The sequence below is a fragment of the Grampus griseus genome, assembly GCF_964374135.1.
Source record: "Grampus griseus genome assembly, chromosome: 11".
NCBI lineage: Eukaryota > Metazoa > Chordata > Mammalia > Artiodactyla > Delphinidae > Grampus > Grampus griseus.
The window spans coordinates 45,130,055-45,154,152 of record NC_139005.1 but is presented as its reverse complement, the minus strand read 5'-3'; the positions used below and the strand labels follow the sequence as shown (position 1 = coordinate 45,154,152).

Here is a 24,098-nt window from a genome sequence, read left to right as displayed (position 1 = left end):
GCTCCCCCTACCTGCCCCACCAGGAGCACGGTCGCTCCCCCTACCTGCCCCACCAGGAGCACGGTCGCTCCCCCTACCTGCCCCACCAGGAGCACGGTCGACGCGCTCATCTCATGCCTGGACTTCAGCAGCAACCTCTGAGCCGAGTTTCCTTCCTCAGGGCCCCTGAACCTCTTTCCAATCTAATGCCCTTCCAGGATTGTCTTCTGAAAGCATTTCCTACATCTTATCACCTTCCAGCTTTGAGATCCTTCGAAGGTCCCCAGTGCCTGACCTGCTTTCACCTGCTGTTGTAATCTGCCCCCTCCAGGCACTGCCTCATTCCCTGCTGTCCCCTCTAGTCTGAGGGGCCCCACCCAGCCCCACTGGCCCCTGCAGCAGTACTCAGTTTCACCTTCGAAGTCTTACTGCTGGGTGCTCCAGGCCACTCCCACCCTCCATCTAAAGACCCTTCCTCTAGTTACCGGGGGTAAGCGGGGGAAGGATAAAATGGAAGACTGGGATTGACACCTACACACTACTATATGTAAAATAGATGACTAATAAGAACCTACTATATAGTACAGGGAACTCTAATCAATACTCTCTAATGGCCTATATGGGAAAAGAATCTAAAAAAGAGTGGATCTATGTATATGTATAGCAGATTCACTTTGCTGTACACCTGAAACTAACACAACATTGTAAATCAACTATACTCCAATAAAAATAATAAAAAAAAAAAAGACCCTCTCTCTTGTCCATTTACCCACAGCCTAATCCCTCTTCGGGGCCCAGTTTAAATCCCACCTCCGCCGGAATGGTCCCAGACCATTCCAGCTCACAACCATAGTTAACAATGGTTAACTACCAATCATGACATCCCTGCTCCCACGGGCCAGGCCCCCGCACATCTCCTCTCACTTCACAGAGGAGGAAGCCAAGGCTCAGAGGAAGCAACTTGTCCGAGTTCGCCCAGCTTGTGAGGGGCAGAGAGCTCTTCCCACCTCACCACATCACGGGGCTCCAGGGGTCCTCTTCTCAGAATCCCAAGGCACTATTACCCGTCCCACTCACCCGACCCTTCTCAGAGACGGCCCTCGAGGCTCAGTGACTGTTTCCTGGGCCTCGGGAGACCCTCCCCATCCTGCCTCTTAGTGCTGGGCCTGCAGTGGGTACTCAGTGCTTTCAGTACTGTCCCCACTATGCGCACCTTAATTCTACAAGGCAGAGGTTGTAAACTGGTGGTCCAGGGGCCAGATGAGGCCTACAGAGAGATTTTGGTCTGCCATGTTTTTAAAACTTTTCAAATCAATTTCCAGTTGTATGGGTGGATTTGCTCTCCCTAAAAAGATGCTGAAGTCCTAACTCAGTACCTGTGAACATGACCTTATTCGGAAATAGGTCTTCCTTTGCGGACGATCAACTTAAGATGAGGTCATTAGGGTGGGCCCTAATCCAATATGACTGCGTCCTCATATAAAGAGGGAACCTGGACACAGAGACAGACACGCACCCAGCGAGAACGCCATGAAAGATGGAGGCAGGGATCGGGGTGAAGCACGCAAAAGCCAAGGAACGCCGATTGCCGTCGAACGCCAGAAGCTCGGAGAGGAGCCTGGAATAGACTCTCCTCCATAACCCTTAGAAGGCACCAACCGTGCCAACATTTGGGTCTTGGACTTCCAGCCCCCAGAACTGTGAGACAATACATTTCTGTTGTTTAAGCTACTTAGTTTGCGGTACTTTGTTACAGCAGCTCTAGGAAACGAATATACCAGTGCTTTAAAATGGGTAGATTTCACATATAAATCTGCATTTCTGACTCCTCTTGAGGTCAGGGCAATCTCGGGTCTGCATTCTTCCATGGTAACCATCGGCCAGGGATGAGAAACCAACACCCCTTGAGGAGGTCTGTGCCTTCCAGTAACCCCCGCCTCCACGGGGGATCCCACAGACGCTAGGTCCTGGAGGCCTCGGCACTGGGGACCCCACAGAACCAACCCTTCTCTCCTTTGGTCCCCACTGTGCTCATTCACCCCTACCCCTCTGAGCATCCCTTTTTCATGCTACCAGCTACCAAAAACGAGCTGTGTGCCTTCCGCGTGCCATCTCACTGAAGCCTCACATCAACACGATGATGCCCGTGCTATCATCATCCCCACCTTGCAGATGAAACTCACAGGGGCCCACGGAGATTAAATAACTTGCTCGAGGCCACCCAGATAGTAAGCTGCGGAGATGGTGCTCAAACCCAAGGCCACCCCACTGCAAAGCCTGAGATCTTAACAGTGTGTGACAATGATTTGTCGACAACCTCCCTCTCCCACAGGACTGGAAACTGCTGAAGGGTAAGAGCCACGTCTGGGTTATCTCTGGCTCCCCGATGGTGGAAACACGCAGTGGGGAGGGTGGACGGATGGTGGAATGGTCTGGTCCCCACCCCACTGGCCCCTAGGTGCCCACCCTGGTTGGTGCAGTTGGCGTGGGTCTCGTCGCTGTAGTCCCCGCAGTCGTTGTCCCCGTCGCAGGTCCAGTGCTCAGGGATGCAGCGCCCGCTGTTGCACTTGAACTGGGTGCTAGAGCAGGAGTGGCTGCAGCCGGCCTCGTCACTGTTGTCCCCACAGTCGTTGTCTGGGGGGAGGCAAGAAGGGAAGAGGAGAGCAGGGGGTCAGCAAGTGGCCTTCTCTATGACCCCAGCATGGGGCCCCCGCTCCCGCCTCCCCGTTCCCACCCTCGAGCCACCCCATCCCTCCCACTGAGAAAATAAAAAACAGAAAAGACACAGAAACTGCATAGACTGCACCATGCACCATGGCCCACGTGACGGGGGCAGGGAGAGAGGCAGGGTGGGCTCCAGAAGGGCCCTTCCCTGAGTCTCGGAAGGCTGGGGCTGGGGCTAGGACTCATTCCTCTCCCCTTTCAGCAGGGTGTGGGAACAGGGGTCCGCTTGCTTTGGGGGAAAGGCAGGGATTTCTCTGGCTCTGGCGGGACAAAGGTGGGCGGAGTATAGGTGAGGCCTCTCTGCTGGGGAGGGAAGGTGTTCATCAGGCCCCGCCCTGAGCGTGGGCATCACCAGCTCCAAGCCCTGGGCTCCCGGCTCATGAGGGGCACTGCCTGAAGCTGGGAAGGCTGGGGGCGGCCCCCGCCTGAAGGCATCTGAGGGTGACTGAGCCAACGTCCTGCATTCTGGGCCTCGTGGAGAGGGGGGGCACCAGACTTCCCTTCACATTTTCAAGACGCCCGAGAAGACAGGTTTGGCCGTCCCCCTTGGGTTGTGTTCCTGCCTCTTCTCCAGCTGCCTCTGCATCGCTGACGCTCTCCTTCCCCCATGTCTTGGTCTTCTTGTCCCCGCCTCTCTGTCATCTCTCCTGTGAAAGGCTCCTTCTGCCCTCTCTGCTTTCCCTTTCACTGTTTTCTTTCTCCCTCTGTCACTTCCTCTCTCTTTTCTCTCCTTGCTTTTCCTTCACATCCTAGGAGCCCTGGGGTGGGGAGCTGCATGGGGCTCCTGGGAGGAGGCCCAAGGCCAGCTGGGGCTCTAGGGGAGATGGTGCATGTGCTTCTATGCACTGACCGGCAGGCTCAGGACAGGTCTTTTCATCAGAGCCGTCCCCACAATCCTTCTCTGAAACACAGAAACCGCCAAGGCAACCATTGGCACACGAGACACGGCAAAGATGAGGGGCAACATGGGGCTGACCCAATACATCCTCACACACATTAGCCAGGGCTCGAGCCACTGCTGCAACACGTCACAACACCACACCAGACACGACCAGAGCCCCAAGACGGCACAGACACAACAGTCCACTGGCCCCCACGGCTGACATCACCTGGTCCAGGGTTGACTGCCAGGTGGGCTCCCGAGTCTGGAGCCAGAGCCTGGAGGGACCCCAGGAGACGGGGTTTGCAGGGAGAATGGCATTGGGCATGGGCTCTCCTTGCTCATCTCTCCCTGGCCCCTGAGCCTCTGCCAGAGGATGGGCAGCTCAGGCCCTGCCCGGGGAGGAATGGCACTGACAGGTGATGGGCGGGGTATCCCCTGGGTCCATCTTGGTTCCCCCACAGTGTTTCTAGCTTGTCCTTATTTCTCCTGGACAACCCAGGGGGACTTCTGTGAACTGGAGGAAGGCCCCGGCTTGATTCTAAAACCCCTTCACCTGCCACCCAGGTCCTGGCTGTGGCTTCTAGCTTTCCTAGGAATCAGGGCAGGTGAAGGGAAACAAGCTCTTACCATTGTCACATCTCCAGTTGATGTTGATGCATCTGCCGTTGTTGCAGGTAAACTGAGTCAGGGGGAAGCAGGTGGGATAGGCTGTCAAGGAGAAAGAGTAGCTGAGTAGGGTCCTCAAGATTATTTAGCATCATAGCACCAAGCAGGTGGGCGCTGGGTCCTTCCCATAACCGGCAGCCCTCAGCCCAGCCAGATGGGGGAGTGAAGGCTAAGTGGAGGTGCCTTGGCCTGGAACTCTGCCCATTCACTCCTACCCCTCTAAGCATCCTTTTTTTTAAGCAATTAATTACCAACGCAGGCCATGCGCCGAGTGCTCTCCGTGCATGATCTCACTGAACCCCTACATCAGTGCTGTGACGTGGATGCCAGTATTATCCCCACTCTGCAGATGAAACTCACAGGGGCCCACGGAGGTCGAGCAACTTGCCCAAGGCCACCCAGGTACTAAGGTGCAGGGACTCTCCAGCACCCCCGCCCCAGGGCACGCTCTCGTGGGCCCTCCCTCCCCGTGCCAGCCTGGCCTTCCTGCTGTCTTGCTCACCACACGAGGCTGACTCATCGGAGCGGTCCCCACAATCGTCATCCAGGTCGCACGTCCAGGAGATGGGGATGCAGCGGCCACTGGCACAGGAGAACTGGTTGGGTGGGCAGGTGCGAGCTGGGGACAGGGACGGGCGTGAGTGCTCACAGCTGAGTCCCCTCTTTAATTTCACTTGCTTTGCTATTATTCTCTGCCTCTCTGGAAGTCTCCCCAAGGACCTCAAAGCTATTCTTCTTAGAGACATCATTCAAAATCACCTACGTGGTCTCACACCGGACGCTTCACCCCGTCTCTCGAGGGGTCGCTGGTGTCCTCCAAGGAGAAGATCCATCCGCCTTGCTTGTCATCCCCAACCTAGAGCTGTGCTCTGTCCCCTGCAAGCACGGGCCTCCCAGCCAACCCTGTCCTCCCTTCCCCTCTGCCCTGGGTGCCCCGTGCTCCTGTCTCTCCCTGAGGCCCCTCTGTCTTCCCAAGCCTGGCTCCCCCGCCTGCCCTGCCCTGGTGACTGAGGGGTGCCGGTGTGGTCACGCCCCTCCCACACCTGAGCAAGTGGCATTGGACTCGTCTTCGCTGTTCCCGCAGTCATTGTCCCCATCACAGAGCCAGCGGTTGGGGATGCAACGGTTGTTCTCGCACTTGAACCGGTCCGAGGGGCAGGTGTGCTGATCTGAGGAGGGAGAGGTCAGGGGTCAGCCGGAGGAAGGGGCCCCCAGCTCTCCAGCTGTTGCCCAAGGGCCGGCTGTGCAGCAGGGACTCACGGCAGAGGGCAGGGGCCTCGTCGCTGTTGTCCAGGCAGTCGTTGTCCCCGTCGCACTTCCAGCGTTCCTGGATGCAGCGGCTGTTTGAGCAGGCGAACTCGCCTGGCTGGCACTGGGGTGGGGGCACGTAGGACGGGTTCGCTGTGGGTACCACGAGGCGTGAGGGGGAAAGTCAGACCCAGGTCATGGACAGGTGCCGAGCCCCCTGTCCTCTGTTGGCTTGTTTTATGATTTTAAAATAATATACACAGTCATCTTTCCTAGTGCATAGTTCTTCGTGAAGAAATTATCTGGGTGGAAACTGCAACTCTTTCTCAGGCCACAAGGGTGATGTTTGCTCTGCTGCTTCCAGTACCGCAATGTGGTCTGAAAATAAAGGAGCTTCCAAGAGAGCCTAGAGCCCCCCATCCTTTTGTCCCCACCGAGCAGCCCGCCCCTTGCCCCTCCCTGCCATCTCCATGAACAGCCCCTTGGAAGTCATCTCCAGGACCCTCGGCCCCTGCTCTGGTCCCTGGACTTTTTCCTGCCTTTGGCTATCAGCGGTGAAATCACTTCGTCCTTTGTGTTTGCACAGGGTAAGCTCAGGAAGCCCAGGACGCCCATGTCAGTCCCTGGCCCTGGCCCCCGCTGCTCTGTGCATGCCTTTCTGACCCATCTCTCACCCCCTCTAACCCTGTGGGTCCCAAGGACCACTGGACCTGGAGGCTGTATGTGTCCGCCTTGCTCCTCACCTGTGCTTCCAGACCATTCTCCCTCTCTCCCCTCTGAAAAATCAGTACTGACTTTCATGTTTTTAGACTATATACAAACCCCTACTTCAAAGGACCCCAGGCTAGTCCCCAGCATCCTTAAGGGTTTTTAGCTCCTGGTTCAGGGTCACTTTCTCCATAATCACTCCCTCTTTATTCTTGGTGATTTCAGTGTGCACACAGGTGACTCTTCCATAATGCTGGCCCCTCAGCATTATGAGGAGCTGCCTCCACCCAGCTCCTCTTCACCAATCCTCTTGCCCTGCACCTGGCCTCAGTCACTCACTCTTAGGTGTACACTATGGCCCACTGACCCATTTTCACTTCTGGGATTCTATCCTAAGGAAATCATCCAGAATATGGGAAGGCATGAAGCTATAAGAAATAGCAGAGCAGGTGATTAATAAACAGACTCTGGGTCAGGGTTCCTGGGTTCAAACCCCTGCTCTAACTTTGGGCCTCAATTTCTTCATCTATAAATTGGGGTAATAAAGATACCTTCCCTACAGGAATATTTTAAGGAGTAAATAAGTTACTGCATGAGGACTGCTTATAACCATGCGTAGTACATAGTCCGTGTTCAATAAATGCTGGCTGTGATTACAACAAAAAACTGGAAACAACCTAAACATCCAACAGTAGAGAAATGGTTCAGTAAATTATGGGATGTTTACCCAATTAAATATATTTTGGCCATTAGAAATTCTGCTGATGTATTCATGACGCACCGTCAAGTGACAAATGCAGGAAACAGAACAGCATGTGCAGCACGATTCCATTTAAGCAAAAGTAAATATATAGAGAAATTGGGAGGTTGTTCACTGAAATGGTAACGGTGCAGTCTATGGGTGGCGGAATTTGGGATGATTTGTACTTTCTCTTTTGTATTTTTCTATACTGTTCATTTATTTTTACAATGAGCATGACCCGCTTTTATTAAAAAATGGGGCTATTTAAAATAATGCAATAATAACACAGAAAATTTGTGACATATATGAGCCAAAAGGGGCAGAAACATTTATATACAGTATGTTCCAACCATGTAAAAACACACCTAAGGAAAAAAGGATGGTGTGCCTTTACCACAATGCTAACAATATAGTGGTGTTTGCTGGTGAGATTGGGCTTTTTTTCTCTCCTCTAATTTCCAATATTCTGAACTATTGTATAACTTTAATAATGCGGAAATAAATGTAAAACGTTAATGGTTTTCTCTTTCCATAGCTGTCCTGCTCCTCACTTGGTTTCCCTGATTTTCATGCCTTCCCAAACCTCCCACCCCCTGGTCACCCCGAAACACCCTCCAGCCCTCAGAGCCTTCTTCTCTCACCCCATCCCTCACCTCCTGTTGCCCCCAGGGCCCTCTTTGCCTCCTTCATCTCCGACGGGGACACCGTGGCCTCCTCCTGCTGGGGTCTGCTCCCCCACCTCCCACCCCAGCTGGGCCCCTCGTACCCAAACAAGTGACACCGTCTGTGTCCAACACCTGGTCCTCAGCACAGGCACACTGGCGGCTCCCAGGGGTGGCCAGGCACAGGCTGCTGCAGCCGCCATTGTTCACCCGGCATTTGTTGGTACCCACTGTGAAGGAGGGGTCACGGGTGGGAGGAGGAAGGACGGGGAGGACAGGGGATGGGTTTCAGCAGGGTCAGGAAAGGCCAGAGAGGGGAGATGAGAGGCCGGGGGAGGAGACGCATTAAAAGGAGGAGACAGAAAGAGGAAATACGGAGGGGTTGAAGAAGAGGAGATGCAGTCACGGGGCAGGGGGGAGATAGGGAACACAGAAGGTCAAATCGGGGTGGGGGCCTCTCTTCTTGAGAGTCTCCAAAGTTAGTGCCCTCACCACCCGGTCTAGGTCCCACCCCAGACCCAAGTCCCAGCCCAGGGGTACCTTGCTGCTGCTGGGCATCATACATGCGGATCTCAAAAATGGGGGGCCGCTCGCTGCGCAGAAGGGTCACGATGGGGGGCGTGCCTCCTGTGCCCCGTTCCAGGCGGTAGACACTGCCACTCCGGTACTCGGTCCAGAAGAGGTAGTTGCCGTGATGACACAGGCCAAAGGCGTGGTTCAGCTCAGGACCCTCGTACACAATCTAGGAATGGAGAAGAGGTTACCAAGGAGCTGGGAGACACGTGGGGGTGCCTCAGGGAGGCCCGGGGGGGGGGTCAGTGTTCTGTACACTCATACGTCCATGGCCTGGCCATCAGCCTAGAAGCCCCCAGGGGTGCACGCCATGAAGTGCCAGGCCCTGAAGCCAGCAGAGCGCTGACGGAGGGCTTTGCCCACAGTCCTCTCTCGGGCCGATTCGTGTTCATTCATGTCCCTCCAACACAGGCGCACGCGCGCACGCACGCGCACACACAGAGTAGTGAGCAGACATCCAGGATCCATACATTCGTTTCTTCATCCACCACACATCTGCCAGGCTCTGTTAAGGCAGCGCTAAGAAATGGAAAAGACGCGAGCCCTTCGCTGGAGCTGCCTATCGTCTCAGGAAAGGCACACAAGGCTGTCCACGGCGGAGAGGGGTCTGGAGACGACACCCCAGAGGAGGTGGCCCGCCCCTGAGTGCTGTGCCAGCTGAGGAGGAGCTGGGTGGAGGCAGAAGAATCTGCATGAGCAGCAGCAAAGAGGGCAGCACCTTGACGTGTGCTGGACTTGAAAGCTGTCTAGTGCTGCTGTTCCAAGTGCCGGGATGCAGGGAGCAGAGGGTGAAAGAGGACCACAGAGACGGTCAGGGGCCACACCATAAAGGGCCTTACCCACTATGAAAGAGCTTGGTCCACACCAAGCTTGCACGGGGCTCATGAATGAAGACGTAGCCCCCGGAATGAACGAGCGTGTGTCTACACCGTCTCCAGGCATCTCGCACCTGTACAGGGGCACACAGTGCAGGCACACGCCAGTGTGTGCTGCCTGTACGTGCACAGCCAGGCAGAGGCGCACACGATGTGTATGCTCAGGTGTTCACACAGGTGGTCAGGCCCACAGACCACGTGCATGGTCACAGAGATACTCTGATAGAAGCGAATCCTCGAACAACGTAAGACATAGGCACACAAGCACACAGAGGGACACACCCGCAGGCTCACAGGTAAACACACACGAAGCACACAGGCCCGGACACACACAGACGCCCACACATTCAGACACACAGCCTCACCGCACAGAAATGTGGTCCAGCAATGCACACACGGACACCCACACACAGGCGCACGCCTGCCCACCTTCCGGTCCGTGCCATTGAGCAGGATGGTCTCGATGCGATCATAGAAAGCGTCCACCCAGTAGAGGCGCCCAGCTGGGATGTCCAGGCTCAGCCCATTGGGCCAAAGTACTGTCTTGGAGGTGACAAAGATGTCTCGGTGTGAGCCGTCCATCCAGGCCCTCTCCAGCCGCCCTCGCCGACTGTCCTTGGGGTCCTCCTCCCAGTCAGTCCAGTACATCCACCTGTGGGCAGCTACTGGTCAGCACCACATAGCCATCCCTACCATCAACATCCTCCCCTGTGATCCCAATCCAGACGGGCATCCCAGAGCTCCTCACGGGGGTCTTCCTGCCCTGCTCACCCTCAGCCCACATATTTCATTCATTCATTCCTCCACTCAACAAATATTTGTTGAATGCCTACTGAGCTGGGCACAGTTCTGGCGCTGGAGGACCCAGCAGAGACCAAGGCAGCCAAAGTCCCTGCTCTCGTACGGATATGTCCCACCCAGGACACAGACAAGACACAAGTCAGTCGAGAGGGTCACACACAACACAGAGCAATAGGAGTCAGGAGGGACTCGAAGCAGGGGCACGGCATGGAGAGTGCCCGGGCAGCCGGTGGGGAAGGCCTCTCTGAGGAAGTGGCATTTGAGCTGAGATGTGAATGCTGAGAAGAAGCCACATATGCAAATACTTGGGAGTCCCAGGCAGAGGAACTCCAAGAGCAAAAGCCCTGAGGTAGGAAGAGCTGGAGTGCTGGTTTAAGGAACAGACAGCAGGCAGTGGGGACAGAACTTGCAAATGCAGGATGTGAGGTGCAGATGAGGTCAAACGAGCTGCAGGCAGACCCTGTAGGACCCCAGGGCTGATAAGGGCAAGGGGAGCCAGGGGAGGGCCCGCTGGGAGTGACAGGACCAGATTTCTATGTATGTGTTTAGAGCATCACTCCCATTGCCCTGTAGGTGGGGACACCTTTTCCCCTTTCAGCCCAATTCTCACCGAAGCATCCCAGCTCGGCTGCCCTCCCCTGTCCACTCTCTCTCTTATCCCCCAGTCCTGAGGCCCACGCAGTCCCTGGCTCCTCCCCTCCCAAGGCGGTGGGAGGACTCACCCATTGAGCGGATCCACCACAATGGCCCTGGGGTGTGTCATTTTGCCCTCGATTAAGGTCTTGCGGGTCTGAGCAGCCTTCTCCAGCCTGGCCACACTGATGGTCTTCTTGGGCCCATCATCAGTCCAATACAAATTGTCCCCCATCCAGTCCACAGCTACGCCCTCCACATTGTGTATGCCTGCAGTGGGCGGGGCGGAGCAAGGAGGGAGAGCCTCAAAGGCGGCTCAAATCTGCCGGCCTCTGGCTCTTAAGATACCTGCACCTTGGAGCACTTGGCTAGTGGGGAATGCAGGGAGACTCCTGTGCCCTAGACGGTGGCTGGGATGGGATGGAATGAGAGGTTGGAGGAAGGAGCCTGGGAGGTTGTTTGTGCTGCCACATCTGTGTTGAGTCGGGGTCTCTCAAAGCTGCACATGGCAGGGCTTCCCTGGTGGCGCAGTGGTTGGGAGTCCGCCTGCCGATGCAGGGGACACGGGTTCGTGCCCCGGTCCGGGAAGATCCCACATGCTGCGGAGCGGCTGGGCCGGTGAGCCATGGCCGCTGAGCCTGCGCGTCTGGAGCCTGTGCTCCGCAACGGGAGAGGCCACAACAGTGAGAGGCCCGCATACCGCAAAAAAAAAAAAAAAAGCTGCACATGGCAGCAAGAAAACCTACGTGGCACACGTGGGCTCACTTGAGAAGGCACGTCAGGGCCTGAGCTGGGGTGGACAGCTGAAGCAATAGGCATGTGGCTCTGGGCACAAGTGCGACGCCACATCCCAGGCCTAAAACTCCTGAGCTAGCAAAATGAGTAAGTTAGGGAGTGATTTTTCACTTAGCCACAGGCTTCATCTCAAGCTAAATAGCATCCCTGGTATAGGGAACCCCAGTCCTTTCCTGATGAGGAGTTGCTTTTGATTTCCCCAAAGTCTTATGATTGCTGACGGCTGAGCTTCTCTGAGCCGAGGTGGGGGATGGAGAGCAGGCCAAGGGGTGGTAACCAGCACCAGCCAGACTGACTGGTTAGGAAGCCCTGTCCTGGGGGCCCGAGTGCAGGTTTGGGAGCTCCTAACACCCGGGAGGCATGGTGCAGCGGCTCGGAGGCTCAGAGCCTCCACGCCGATGGATATTCAGAAGACAGTGCACTGCGGACCTGCTGGGGCAGCTCAGAGGGAAAAACTGGATTCCATTCACAAAACACAATTTTCTCAGGACATGTAAACATGCAGCTCTTGGCGGCCGTGAGGTCTGGCTGCACAGACCCTGTGTGTACACACGTGTGCCGGTGTGTCTGCGCCGATTCAGAGCCTCAGGCCTCTCCCCGGCTGTGCGCCGCGTGAAGCTCCGGGGCTCAGAGCCAACGGCAGAGAGACCCTGAGTTTCCCAAGGGCTGGCAAGGACGGCCCACACGGCCTTAGCCATCCATCCTCCGGCCTCTTCCCAGCTCAGCCAAGAAGGGGGTCACCCAGGGGTCAATCTGTCTATCCCCTCATCTCCATGCCAACCAGCCCAGCTAGCCAGTCAGCTGGGGACTCTCCACGCTGGAAGGGCACCAGGAGAGAGGTGCCCAGGCCCCCAATCACTTCCTGCCTCAGGTGGGCGCGTGCCTTGGGGGTCCCATCCACACACCTCCCACTTTGGGGCCCTTACCATCCTTCAGGATGGTCTCCCGCTCAGTGCCATCGATCTTCTGGCGGCCGATGAGGTAGCTGGTGGTGTCGGCAAAGTAGATGAAGCCGGTCTCAGCATGGAAGTCCAGGGCCCGGGGGTTCATGAGGTTCTCGATGGGGATCATGTGCTCGTCGGGGACCTTGGCCCCCATATCCATGCCCCGGATGATGCCTGGCCGGCCCTTGCCATACACGAGGAATAGCTCGTGTTCCGGCTCTAAGGCAGGCACAAGGAGGGGCACAAAGTCAGACACACACACACACACACACACACACACACACACGACCACCACCCAGCCAATGCCCTGGCTGTACTGGGTCAAGGGTGTGGGGACGGCAGGGGGTCTGAACCACATGGACAGACACATAAGCATGTAAGGTCCAGGGAACAACGCCCTGGGGTTTTTCCTGTGCACTCTAGGGGTGAGAAATGGGGTGAAAGTAGCGTGTCTTCAGCAAGTGCCCTCTGTTGAGTAGTGGAATTAGTGGCCCAAATATGTTGGAATCAGGTCCCTTTTGACCACTTCCTCTGTTCATCCTAGTCTAAGCCATGTCACTTCTTGCCTACGCCGCATAAACAGCGTCCTGCCACTTCCCTGCTGCCCATCCTCCGCCCAGCAGCTAGCGTGATCATTTCTACAAACGTGACTCAAATCTGTTAAGCCACCCAGAGCTTCTCATTCCAGTTAGAATATAATCCAACACCCCTCCTCATCTCCCCTCACTCACGCGCTGCCCCGCTCCCGTCCCCCTGCCGCCTCTCTGCTCTCCGGCCCGCCAAGCTCACGCTGGCCTCTGAGCCTGGGCGTTACAGATTCCCTCTGCCGGAAGCGCTCTCCTTTCAGGTACATGATTCTCATGATTCACTTCCTCATTTCACAGCGCGCTTGACGTTACTATCGCCTCCGCAGAGAAGCCTTCCCTGACTGTCGTCTAAACCGGAGCCTTCGCTGTCGTCATTAACTCTAAGCTGCACTTTATTTTCTTCCTAACACCTACCCTCACCGCAAGTTATTTATGTGTCTGTCTGCCTCTCCTGCCAGACTATAAGCTCCATGAGGCCAGAGACAACGTCTATCTTGTTTACTGCTGAACCCTCACTGCCAGGACAGTGCCAGACATAGTGTGTGCTCACTAGATACTTGTTGAATGAAGGAAGGAATGAAGGGATGAATGGGCCAGTGGACAGCGTTCTCCGGAGCCTGAGTGGGGGAGCGGGATAAGCCCTGCTCTCGGATGGGAGTGCAAGTCGCATCCCTGTCCCTCACCAGGGCGAAACTTTGGGTAAGCCCCTACCATCTTTCTGCATCTCAGACAGATGCAGCTGGGCTGTGGGAGGCGGGTAAGGACCCCTCCCGTCCCACCCCAGCAGGCACACAAGCCCTTCCCTGTCACTCACTCTTGCACGACTTCCCATCACTGCCCAGGCTGAAGCCGGAGCGGCAGCGGCAGGTCCGCGCCTTGTGACTGTTGGCCAGCAGACAGATGTCGGAGCAGCCTCCTGGCTTCCCGTACTGGTCATTCTCGCAGGCGTGGCTCCTCACTGGGGCAGGGTGGAGAGCTGCTCAGGACCCCTCGAAGCCCCTGTGCCAGGCCTTGAGAAGGCTTCCTGCAGTCTGACCACTCTCCCTCCTGCTAAGGTCTTTGTGCCTGTTGTCCCCTCTGGGGATTTGGAAGCCACGGGACTGGCATTCCTCTGCTCTGACACCACCCAGCCTTCAGACTCTTGGGTGGGGACCTCTGTGGTCAGGGGACAGAGTCACACTGTTGCCCACAGCCAGGCGCTTCTACTCTAGACCAGCCAGGGAACTGGGAGGGGTGATCTACGTCCTGAGCAGAATAGGGGCAAGGGGCTCCCTCGGGGTGGGATCTGGAGGCTGACGGGCAGGAAGGAGCGGCGGGGGAAGCAGACGGTGGAGAGGAGGTAGTCTGGGGTGGATGGCTAGGAGAAGCAGTCATACCACGAGAGAATCAGGGGTGTCCCTGGCGGGGCTGTGGAACCCCACTCACCTCGGGGCTGACGCCGCTGGTGGTAGATGTGGAGGGCACCTCCCTTGTCCACACGGGTGACGACCTGGTAGTCGGTGCTGTTGAAGCGGTTCACGCGGATCACGCTCGTCTTCTGCTGGGCATTGGCGTTGTCTGAGTTGGTGGCGTAGAGATAATTCTCAAACACGGTCAGGCCATACAGGTGCTCGATCTGAGGTGGGCAGGCAGGAACGGTCAACATGAGGAGAAGAGAATCCTCCCTCTGCCCCTGGTGAGCCCCTCAGCTTCTCTTCCAGACTCCATAACTTGCATCCCCAAACTCACTCCACGGTTGTCTGACTCCGTGCTTTACTCCTGTCTCCTCTGGACTATCCTGTTCTTGAGATATGCTTGTCAAATCCCATCCATCCTTCACAGAGCATCTCTTTGAAGGGCTTCTGGAACCTTCTAACCAGAGAGGACAGTCTCTCCTTCCACACTCCATTTCTGGCTGTAATCCACTGTCTGGTGATCTGTGGGTTTACTCTACCCACTCCGCTCAAACCCCTTGAGGGCAGGAACCATGTCCCTCTCAGAACCAGGCACATATTCAATGATGGGATGATTTTGCACTGAAGTAGAGTTGGGCCCTACACTCTGTCCACAGGGAACATGCTTAGCCCGCCTCTAGCTCCCAGCTTTTGGGAAGGTTGAGAGAACAGACTGGCCCCAAGCAAGCCTGATAACAGCCTCTGCTACCTGCATAATGTATCTAAGGTAACCAACTGTCCCAGTTTGTCCAAGACTGGCCCAGGGGACTTTCAGGGCTGACACTGGGACAGTCTCAGGCAAATCGGGATGGAGGGTCCCCCTAATTATCCCAGAAGAGAGGTGTCATCTCTGAACTGGAAGGGCTTCTGGACTAGGTTCAAGTGCTATTTCCCAGCTGTGTAACCTCAAGCAAATCACTTAACCTCTTTGAATCCTGCCTTTTTTCAGCCGCCAAAAGGGAACTGAGACACCTGACCGCTCATTTTCCAGGGGCTTGTTGTAAGAACCCAACTCAAATGAGGAAAGGGAAGTAAAAGGTGGTCTCTAAAATGACTGTGGCCGTCCGAGCGGAAGCCATGTTCTGTCCTTTCCCCCAGATGCTCATGCCCACCCCCTCCCTACCAGAGGGCTCAGGGCAACCACGCTCCCATTCTGTCCCCCGCCCTCCCAAGAGGCCCAGAGAAGGGTTTCCCGGCCGAGACTTCCTCCTCACCAGGATGCCCTGGATGATGGTCTGCCGGCCCTTGCCCTCGTAGTCCACCACCTCAATGTAGTCCAGGTAGGCATCGGCCCAGTAGACGAGGCGGCTGACCAGGTCCAGCGTGATGCCGTGAGGAAACACAATCTTGCTGTCGACCAGCTTGGTGCGGTTCTGCCCGTCCATATCACAGCGCTCCACTTTGGGGATCTGCCCGTAGTCAGTGAAGAACACCTTCCTGTGAGCAGATGGCATGTTAAATGGGGTCTGGACACCGGGCACCCTCCCTTCTACCACAGCCTCTGCCTCCCTGTTCCAGGGCCAGTGCCCCTGCCTGCCCCGCTCACCCCATGGCAGGGTCCAGTGCAATGCCCTTGGGGTTGTAGAGCTCCAGGTCTAGCAAAGTGACACACGTGTCCCCGTTTCGGTTGCAGACAAAGATCCTATCATCGATGTCATCCACAAAGTAGAAGTTGCCTGTCAGCCAGTCGATGGCCATCTGTTCCACGTCTGGAGAGTGTGAATGAAAGGGCTATGGGGGAGGTCCTCCCACAGACATGCCCACCCTCTGCTGGTGCAGAACCTACCGTGGGAAGCCCACCTCCTCTGGGGTGCCCTCCTCCACCACCCATGCCACGGCTGTCTCTCCTCCCTGAGCTCTTACGGGAGCTACTGGCAGCGGCACGTTTTGCCTTGTGCTCTTGGCCACCCTTCACCAACAGGGTCTCTCCAAAGAGAAGTCTCTGAGTATCCTCCCACACCGCCCTGCTCCCCATGCCGAGCTCAGGGCGGGCACACAGGGGCACAGGATGATTGGTGGCTGGTTGGCTGACGGACAGGTTTCCCAACTCTAGCCCCTGCTTGAATGGGACCAACTTCTTGGGGTTCCAAAAGGCAGTGAGGATAGGTCTACTAGCTCATTCCAGAATTTTTTAAATCTGTTTTTACTTTAGATAAGAGCACTCAGGCTAATACAACATCACACATCTCTGCTTTTGGCTGGACTTTCATCATCTTTGTATGGTAAGTCGAGTTATATCACACTAGCTAGGAGCACGGACTGGAAGCTGTACGCGCTGCATGACTTTTAAAAGTGGAAAAGCAGGGTATCCATCAATAAATCCGCTCTGAGAGAAGAGAATGTCCAAATAAGGGGCCCGCAGAGATGGAAAAGGGAAGGTCCATGGTGGCAAAAGGTTGGAACCAGTGGCATGGGCCAAACTTCCTGTATTCACTCCCATTCCCCTGTTTCTTCAATGTCCCTATTGCTCAATTTCCTCCAGTCCTCGGAAGGGTGGGAAGGAGCAGGGAATAAGATATACGGCTGGAGGGCTTCCCTGGTGACGCAGTGGTTGAGAGTCCGCCTGCCGACGCAGGGGACGCGGGTTCGTGCCCCGGTCCGGGAGGATCCCACATGCCGCGGAGCGGCTGGGCCCGTGAGCCATGGCCGCTGGGCCTGCACGTCGGAGCCTGTGCTCCGCAACAGGAGAGGCCACAACGGTGAGAGGCCCGCGTACCGCAAAAAAAAAAAAAAAAAAAAAAAAAGATATAGGACTGGAGGAGAGAGTGCAGAGGAGGAGAGCCATCAAAGGACTCTGAAGGTAAACTGAGGCATGGCTCAGAAAGAAGGGGAGCTTCAGAAGGGTGGGAGTGGGGGAAGAGGATGGAGACCAGGTGCCCATACTCAGTCTATGGCAAAAAGGGCCTAAGAGATCAGGGGTGGGGCAAGGGCAGCAGGAAGTCTAGGAGGCAGGAAGTCTGGGGACGGGACCCCTGCTGGCCTCCTGGGGGGCGGTGTGGCTCCTTCTCTCCAGGACCCACTGGCTCCCATCCACCCACTGCCCCCTCCAACTACCACTATCAGAGGTGATACCTCTTGCAAGCAGGGACGTTTCCAAGACAATGACTCCCTGGGACCCCTGCCTTGCACTCCACTTCCACCAATTTCCTCAGCAGGTAAAGGAGTCTTTGGACCACCTGTCTCTGGCTGAAACTTTTTTATTTATTTATTTTTTACTGAAATCCCCACTAGCCACACTCAACCTGGTAAGGATTATTCAATCCCTACACGGCTACAGGTATAATGACTAGGCTTTCTGCTCAGCCCTCCCTAATCCTCCCCCCTCCCTCACAGGGATTCAGGGGCTGTTTCCTAACAGTGGGTAGGGGTGGGGGGCACAGGGAACAGGAACACGGCTCCCAGGGAACTTGGCCAGGCCCTGACACTGACTCACAGTCACAGGACTTAGGCTGAGGGAGGAAGGGAAAGAGCCAGTCTGAGACTCTCACCAAACTAGTTTCCTCTTCAGGTCCCCCCTGTTGAACCCCACCCCAAGATGCCTGGAGAAAGAGGTCACAGGGATGAGGTGTTACCCCTGTGACTGCTGATGTGTCCCTAAACCCAGCAACTCTCTCCTCGGAGCCCCAGTACTGTCCCCTCCTGACAAGGTCAAAGAGAGGGGGCAGAGCAGCCTGGGCGCGTGGATCCCAGGCCGGGGAGGAAGAGGGCCCAGTGCAGGGGTTAGGCGAGCAAACTACCCCACACTGTGACCACAGAGAAAACAGATGAAAATGAACGCTGCTGGACCCCATCCAGAGGAAACCAAGGTCCCAAGCTGGGGCCGGGGTGGGGGGGGCGCGGGGGGCGGGGTGGACGCTGCCGCAGTCCCAGGCAGCCAGCAGGGTGGGTGAAAGGCAAACAGGGCTGTGTGCCCTTTACTTGGTGGGCACGGTGGGGGTCTGGGGGATGCTGGCATGTAGACAAACCTCATCACTCAAAGCTGTTTTCCCAGCACCAGCTGGGGCAGCTGCGTCCTTCTCTCCAACTTCCTGAGGCTTCCCTGAGTCACTGCCCAGCTCCAAGGCTGGCAACACCCTTCCCCTGCTCCCCGATCCACCCTCCCTCGGCAAGAGGGGAGGAGGAAGAAACCTGAAGGGATCTGATGCCCCCCCATCCCAGATGCAGTTCCACGTCCTCCCCTGCAGCCTCAGGATGGCTGACCTTCGAGCCTCCCTGCTGGCCTGGGAAGGAAGGCAGAGGGATCGTCCGGCTCTCAGATGTTTACCCTTGGCTCGTCTCCTCTTCCACCTCCCAAAGGCCAGGCAGGGCCCCACTCAGCAGGCCGGTGAGGAGTTGGCAAGAACTGGAGTCCCCAGCCCGGCCTGGGCTCCCCTTTGGTATTTTTGCAGCTGGAGACTATTAGTTGCAAGCAAAAATCCTTTGTTATCCAACCCCTCCACCACATTATCTTCCTCTCTTCTCAAGTCCAGACTCCTCTGCACACCCCACCACATACACTCACACACATGCACACACTCACACGCACACACACGCTGGGCCACTCTTCCCATTCCAAGTGTAGTGAGACGGGCTCAGATCGGGAGAGGGCACCTTCCCTCCCGGGCTCCCCGCAGGCAGTGTCTGGGCCACTGCCCCCTGTCCCGGGGCGTGGAGGGGGCAACTGGAGTCCTGGGCTTCGGCCTGCAGGACCTGACATTCTGTCTCCACACACCCAGAGGGCAGCTGGCCCCTCGTGGCCCAGCCTTCTCGGGACTGATCCACCTCACAGCACCCTCCACAAGGGCTCTATGGCCAAAGGCCCCAGAGATCCTGAAGACGGGAGAATCCTGTAAACCCAAGGGGTGGGATGCTGTGTGGTGATGGGAGGAGTGTGGGGCTGGTCTGGAGGCTGAGGGGTTAGGGATCCCAGGGTAGAGAAGGAGGCCAGGAAGCTGGGAGGGTAATAAGACAGAGGATAGACCACAGCCTGCCTGCGATATCACAAAGGACTTTCAGTTCCAGGCCCCAGAATAGACCTGGGCTGTGTGTTTGTAACTGCTGAGCCCTCCCTGTGCCCCAACGCTGATGCTCAGCGCTCGGCACTCGCCACCACTCCAGCTTTTCTCGACGTCGCCCTCCTTCACGTCATTCAAGAGGCGTCTCCCTAAACTGGTGGCTGCTTTTCCAAAAACAACAGCCCCAGCCCATTCCCAAGAAGACCCTAACTTCAGCCACAGGATTCTAGTCACTCTTCCTAAAATAATTCTGGGGAAGGAGGAGAGTCTCTATGCCTTGAGGAAATATCCCCCAACACATCCATACACCTAAAGATTGCAGAATAGGGTACCAGGTCCCTGGACGAGGAAGGAAAATCCCACTTCCACCTTAACTGCATCCCCAGTGAAGACACCGAGTTCTTGCCCTTATTCCAGAAAACTTCCCTGCCTCTCCCACTCTGCTCTGCCCTGGGCGCAGACAGCCTCCAGACACTGACAGCCTGGGTGTGAGTCCTAGTTCTGTCACCTTCCAACTGTGGAACTATGGGCAAGTCACTTGATGTCTCTGAGTCTCGGTCTGCGGATCTGGGATGGGATGGTGCATTAACAGCACTTAGCACGGGGCCTGGCCCATGATAAACGCTCCACAAATGGGAGCTGTTGTTCATACCACTGCACGATCCTCCCTCACCTCAACCCCATCCTTCCTCACCTTTTCCATCTGTACCTCCAGCCAGAGCCCTGTGGCCTCCTGACTGAAGGTAGGCCCTCCAGGTGGGCAGTTTGGGGCTGACACCTACTACTTATTCTTCAAGATAGTTCAGGCCCCCAGAAGGAAAATTCCTGTATTGCAGGCTTCCATAAGCCCCTTTTATCACAGCCTGCTTACCTGATTACAAATATTGTGAGGGCAGGGCAGGTCTTTCATTTTTGTCCCTAGCGCCTGACACACACGTACTGATTCATTCAGCAAATATTTGGTGAATGCCGAGTGCTCACTCTGTTGTCCTAGAGCTGGGACTTAATTTTTTCCTTCCCTTCTATTGCCAGGATCCTCCTTTTCTGGCCTGAGGATGCCTAAGACAGTGGGACAAGACGTCTGTCACGCAACGTTCTTGCTTGTCAGAGCCACTCTGGGATCTCACCCAAGGGCTGGGGGAGATGCTCGGGAGCCCGGGGCCTTTGCAGGTAGTGAGGAGACCACCGGGCAGGCCTGGCAGAAGTTTTGCTAAATGGCATGTGCTCACACTCCTGTTTCGTGCTGGGTCCTGATTTCAGCTCTTCTTGTTCCACCAGCAGGTCCGGGGATCAGCCACACTGGGTCAGCTCTGTCCCTGGGCTCCCTTCCTGCCCCGCTTGTACTTCCAGCCCCGCTCCCCTCCCCTGAGTGGCCCAGGTCCACACAGGCTCTCAGTCCTGGGTCCCGGGGATGAGATGCTTGGACTCTGCAACTCTGCAATTCTGATTCAGAATCAGAACAAGGGTCTTCCCACTATTGAGAAATTCTTGCTGGGCTCTAAAACACATCTCTCTTGCTTAAGTTACTTCCTTTGGCTTGAAAAGAGGGAGGGGGTTGTTGGGCGCAGGCTGGGTGGAGAGGCAACTTCAAGGAGACAGCGGGGGAGGAGAGGACTGGGCTGGAGCTGTGCCGGGAGACACAGGGCTGGCCTGGCCAGGAAGAGGAGAGAAGGGCCATTAAATGATTAGGAAACTTGGAATGGGAATGGGAAGCAAAAGCACCAGGATGCGGGGGGCCCAAGGCCAAGAGCAGGCTGGCGAGAGCCCCCCAATATTCTGACACCCAATGGGTGGAAAGGCCAAAGAAGCAGGTGGCCAGTTTTCATCCGTGACACTGGAAGTGTTCTGTAGGCTGGGGTGGGGGCTGAGAGGGTCTTGGGTGCCCAGCTCAGTGGGAGCATGGCTCCCCTTCCAGCAGGGAAGCCAGTTCATCAGACTCAGAGGAGATACTCTCTCTTTCTGTGCCCCTTCGCTAGACAAATCACTGCCCTATTTCCTGTTGTGATTTTAAACACACACACACACACACACACACACACACACACACACAGACACACACGAGAGGGAGGGAAAAGTGAAGCTGGCCAGCTGGACTTGGGGACCCATTTCGCAACCTTGCAGCCTGCAGCCTAGGAGGACTTTTCTGGGCCTCCCCTCCAATCTCCTCCTTCCCCATGCAGCATGGTACAGGGAAGAAACCCTAGGACCCCCAAGGGCCCCTCCAGAGCATTCCCTCATACACAGCCCCGAGTGAAGTGACTTCAGCAAACCTTATGTCCTTCAAGGCCTCTATCTGCAACCTCAGAACCTCCCCTCACCACACACACACATCTTCCCAGGGCCCCGCCCCTGCAGTCTGTGCTCTTTCTTTCTACAGCAGAAACATCCTCAAAGCTCAGGGAGGACAGGTCAGAGGAGTGAAGCCTAGACAATGCAGGGCCGGGCTGGGCTGGGGGTCAAGCAGACTTGACCTCCAGCCCTGCCCAGGGGCGGCCCTGCAGGGGGCTGGACAGGGCCTGAGGTTCCTTGAGAGGGTGGTCAGAAGTGGGGGGTAGGGTGGGCAGGCCAGGCCTGTCGACCCCTCTGGGCCTCGGTTTCCAGAACTTCAGTCTTTTGTCTGTCACTTTCAAAATGCTTCCCATGTTTCTGCACAGCCTGCTCTACCGTTTCTTTACATCAACTCACTTTTCTTATTTTGCTGCATCCTAAACAATCTATGAAGTCGTAGGTTTGATATGCTGGTTGTAGGAGCTTCTAATGGGTATTACATAAAAACATAACTATAACAATAAAAAACGCACATCCATACACGACCTAAAAATCAAGGCATTCCGGCTTTGGGAAAGGCAGTAGTAAGCCCTGAGGGGTGGGACACGGTCTTCCCTGAGGGTCTCCTGGCTCACCCCATCATGTTCTCTAGTCATGGGATCAGAGTCCTCAGAGACATCCCCGTCCTGCTGGGGCAGCGGCAGAGGGGAGGATGGACCGTGGAATTACATCCCAGGAGGCAGGAGAAGAGATGAGGACTGATTTCTAAGACCCACCCCCCAACCCAGGCCAATGCAAGACACAGGCTGGGGGAGGAAGCGCTGGCAGCCCAGCCTGTTAAGGGATGAAAACACACACACACACGCAGGCACGCACGCACGCACACGCACACACACCTGTCAGAACGAGTGAGGATGCGGTCAGCAGGTCTTTCCCCACTCTTGAGTAGCAACAGAGGGAAGGAGCTGGGCTCAGACAGGAAAAGGCCAGACTTCGGCCCTAAGCCTATTCCACGGAGCCAGTCATGAAGCCGCACCAGCCACTGTGGGGCCTGGGAGGGGCCCTCCGAGGGCTCAGGAGTCAGAGCAGGCCTGGCTCACAAACGCCCAAGGACCCATGTGAAACAGGCTCACTTCCTGGCCTCCTTCCTTTTTTCTATTCTATTTCTGTTTCCAGAGTTTTCTCCAGGGCAGGCTCCCCCTTCTTCCCACACCAGCAGGCGGGCTTCTCAGCCTCTGGGCTCTGGGCTCCAGCACCTCTCCCTTGTCAGACTCCTCCCCCCCTGCATGGGGCTCAGGCCAGGGGTCCGACGGAGGTCAGGGTCGGCCAAGAATGGCACGATTGCAGGGAGGGCTCCCCCAGAGGTCAGAGAGAAAGCAGGAGAAAGCAGCAGCCTTTCTTCTTCCTGCCCCTGGGGGAGCTAATCACAGGCCAGCAGCCCACTGTGCAGGTGAGTGCCTGGGACCAGCCACGCTGCACACCAGGGCAGGCAATCAGCCTCTCCTGGGAAGGGGGATGAACTGCGGGTGGGGGGAGGGTGCTGGGGAGAGACACTTCCGACATCCTCAGCTCAGGGCCCATAATTAGTTTGTGGGATGAGAGCAAAACAACCATCCTCAGGGTGACAGCCAGACATTCAGGCGGCATGGGGCGTGGGGTGGGGGTAGGGCAGGAGGAAGGGACAGAGGCTGGGGCAAGAGGAACCCATTCATTTGCCCCAGCAGCATTTCTCCCCAGAACCTTCCGGTCTCTTCTGGCCTCCTGGACTCTGCCCCAGAGGGGCCCAACGAATCTAGCAGACTTTGAAGGCAAGGCTCTGTTTGCCAAGGGAGGGGCACCCACCTGAGGTTATTTCCTGCTTCTCCTGGGGAGAAAGGCAGGAGAGGGGCCAGGCCAGAGCAAAAAATGTTCCCGTCAGGGCACCCCTGCCAGCCACCTATCCACAAGCTCATCAGCCCATTGGCCGCCCTGAGGCAGGGCCAGGGAGGGAACTGCTGGAGCTGTTTGCCCAGACAGCCTGTTGGGTGGGACCGTCGACAAGGAACAGGGAGAGGACAGCTGTCTCATGGGGTCTCACCCTGATACTACCCAACCTACCACAACTGCCCACCCCTCAAGAGCTCAGCCGACCAGGCACAGCAGCCCCCAGCCCAGCACTCCAAGGAGGACAGGTCTACCACAGGTGAGCCTTGGTCACCAACAGCTATTGGGATGCTGTGGAAGGGCCGCAGCTGAGGTGTGGACCACACAATGGGGCTGCAAGAGGGCAGGGGCTCTTGGAGGAACCCCTGCTCCCTCAAAAACTAAGCCCTTGTGTCCTCCTGGGATTTTGGTCTTCTGTGGGGATCATCACATGGGGACCCAGAGAAGGAACTTCAAGATCTTCTAGACAGGACCCAGGTTTACCATCCTAAACCTTGTGTGCGCTGGCCTCTAGTTACTTCTGGCTTTCTCTGCAATTTATCTGATCTCGCCAGACAGGCTCAAACCCATTATGCAGATTACGAAATGAAAGCAGAGACAGGGAGTTCTGGTTTACTCAAGGTCACAGATCAAGTTACCCTCTCTCCCGCGGGTGAGATC

The 24,098-nt window shown here is 56.4% G+C and overlaps 1 protein-coding gene across 1 annotated transcript in view; it reads right to left on the bottom strand.

Moving 5' to 3' along the window:
* Nucleotides 1-24,098, bottom strand: part of LRP1 (LDL receptor related protein 1) — a 79,470-nt gene that overhangs the window by 38,769 nt on the left and 16,603 nt on the right. The window contains exons 7-20 of the mRNA XM_082666614.1: nt 15,800-15,962; nt 15,468-15,690; nt 14,246-14,435; nt 13,635-13,778; nt 12,216-12,452; nt 10,584-10,764; nt 9,490-9,712; nt 8,153-8,354; nt 7,717-7,842; nt 5,513-5,653; nt 5,296-5,421; nt 4,755-4,871; nt 4,214-4,294; nt 2,446-2,613 (exon numbers count right to left, since the gene is read on the bottom strand). Of these exons, the coding sequence (XP_082522740.1) occupies nt 2,446-2,613; nt 4,214-4,294; nt 4,755-4,871; nt 5,296-5,421; nt 5,513-5,653; nt 7,717-7,842; nt 8,153-8,354; nt 9,490-9,712; nt 10,584-10,764; nt 12,216-12,452; nt 13,635-13,778; nt 14,246-14,435; nt 15,468-15,690; nt 15,800-15,962 (2,322 nt within the window). The remainder of the gene's footprint in view (nt 1-2,445; nt 2,614-4,213; nt 4,295-4,754; nt 4,872-5,295; nt 5,422-5,512; nt 5,654-7,716; nt 7,843-8,152; nt 8,355-9,489; nt 9,713-10,583; nt 10,765-12,215; nt 12,453-13,634; nt 13,779-14,245; nt 14,436-15,467; nt 15,691-15,799; nt 15,963-24,098) is intronic.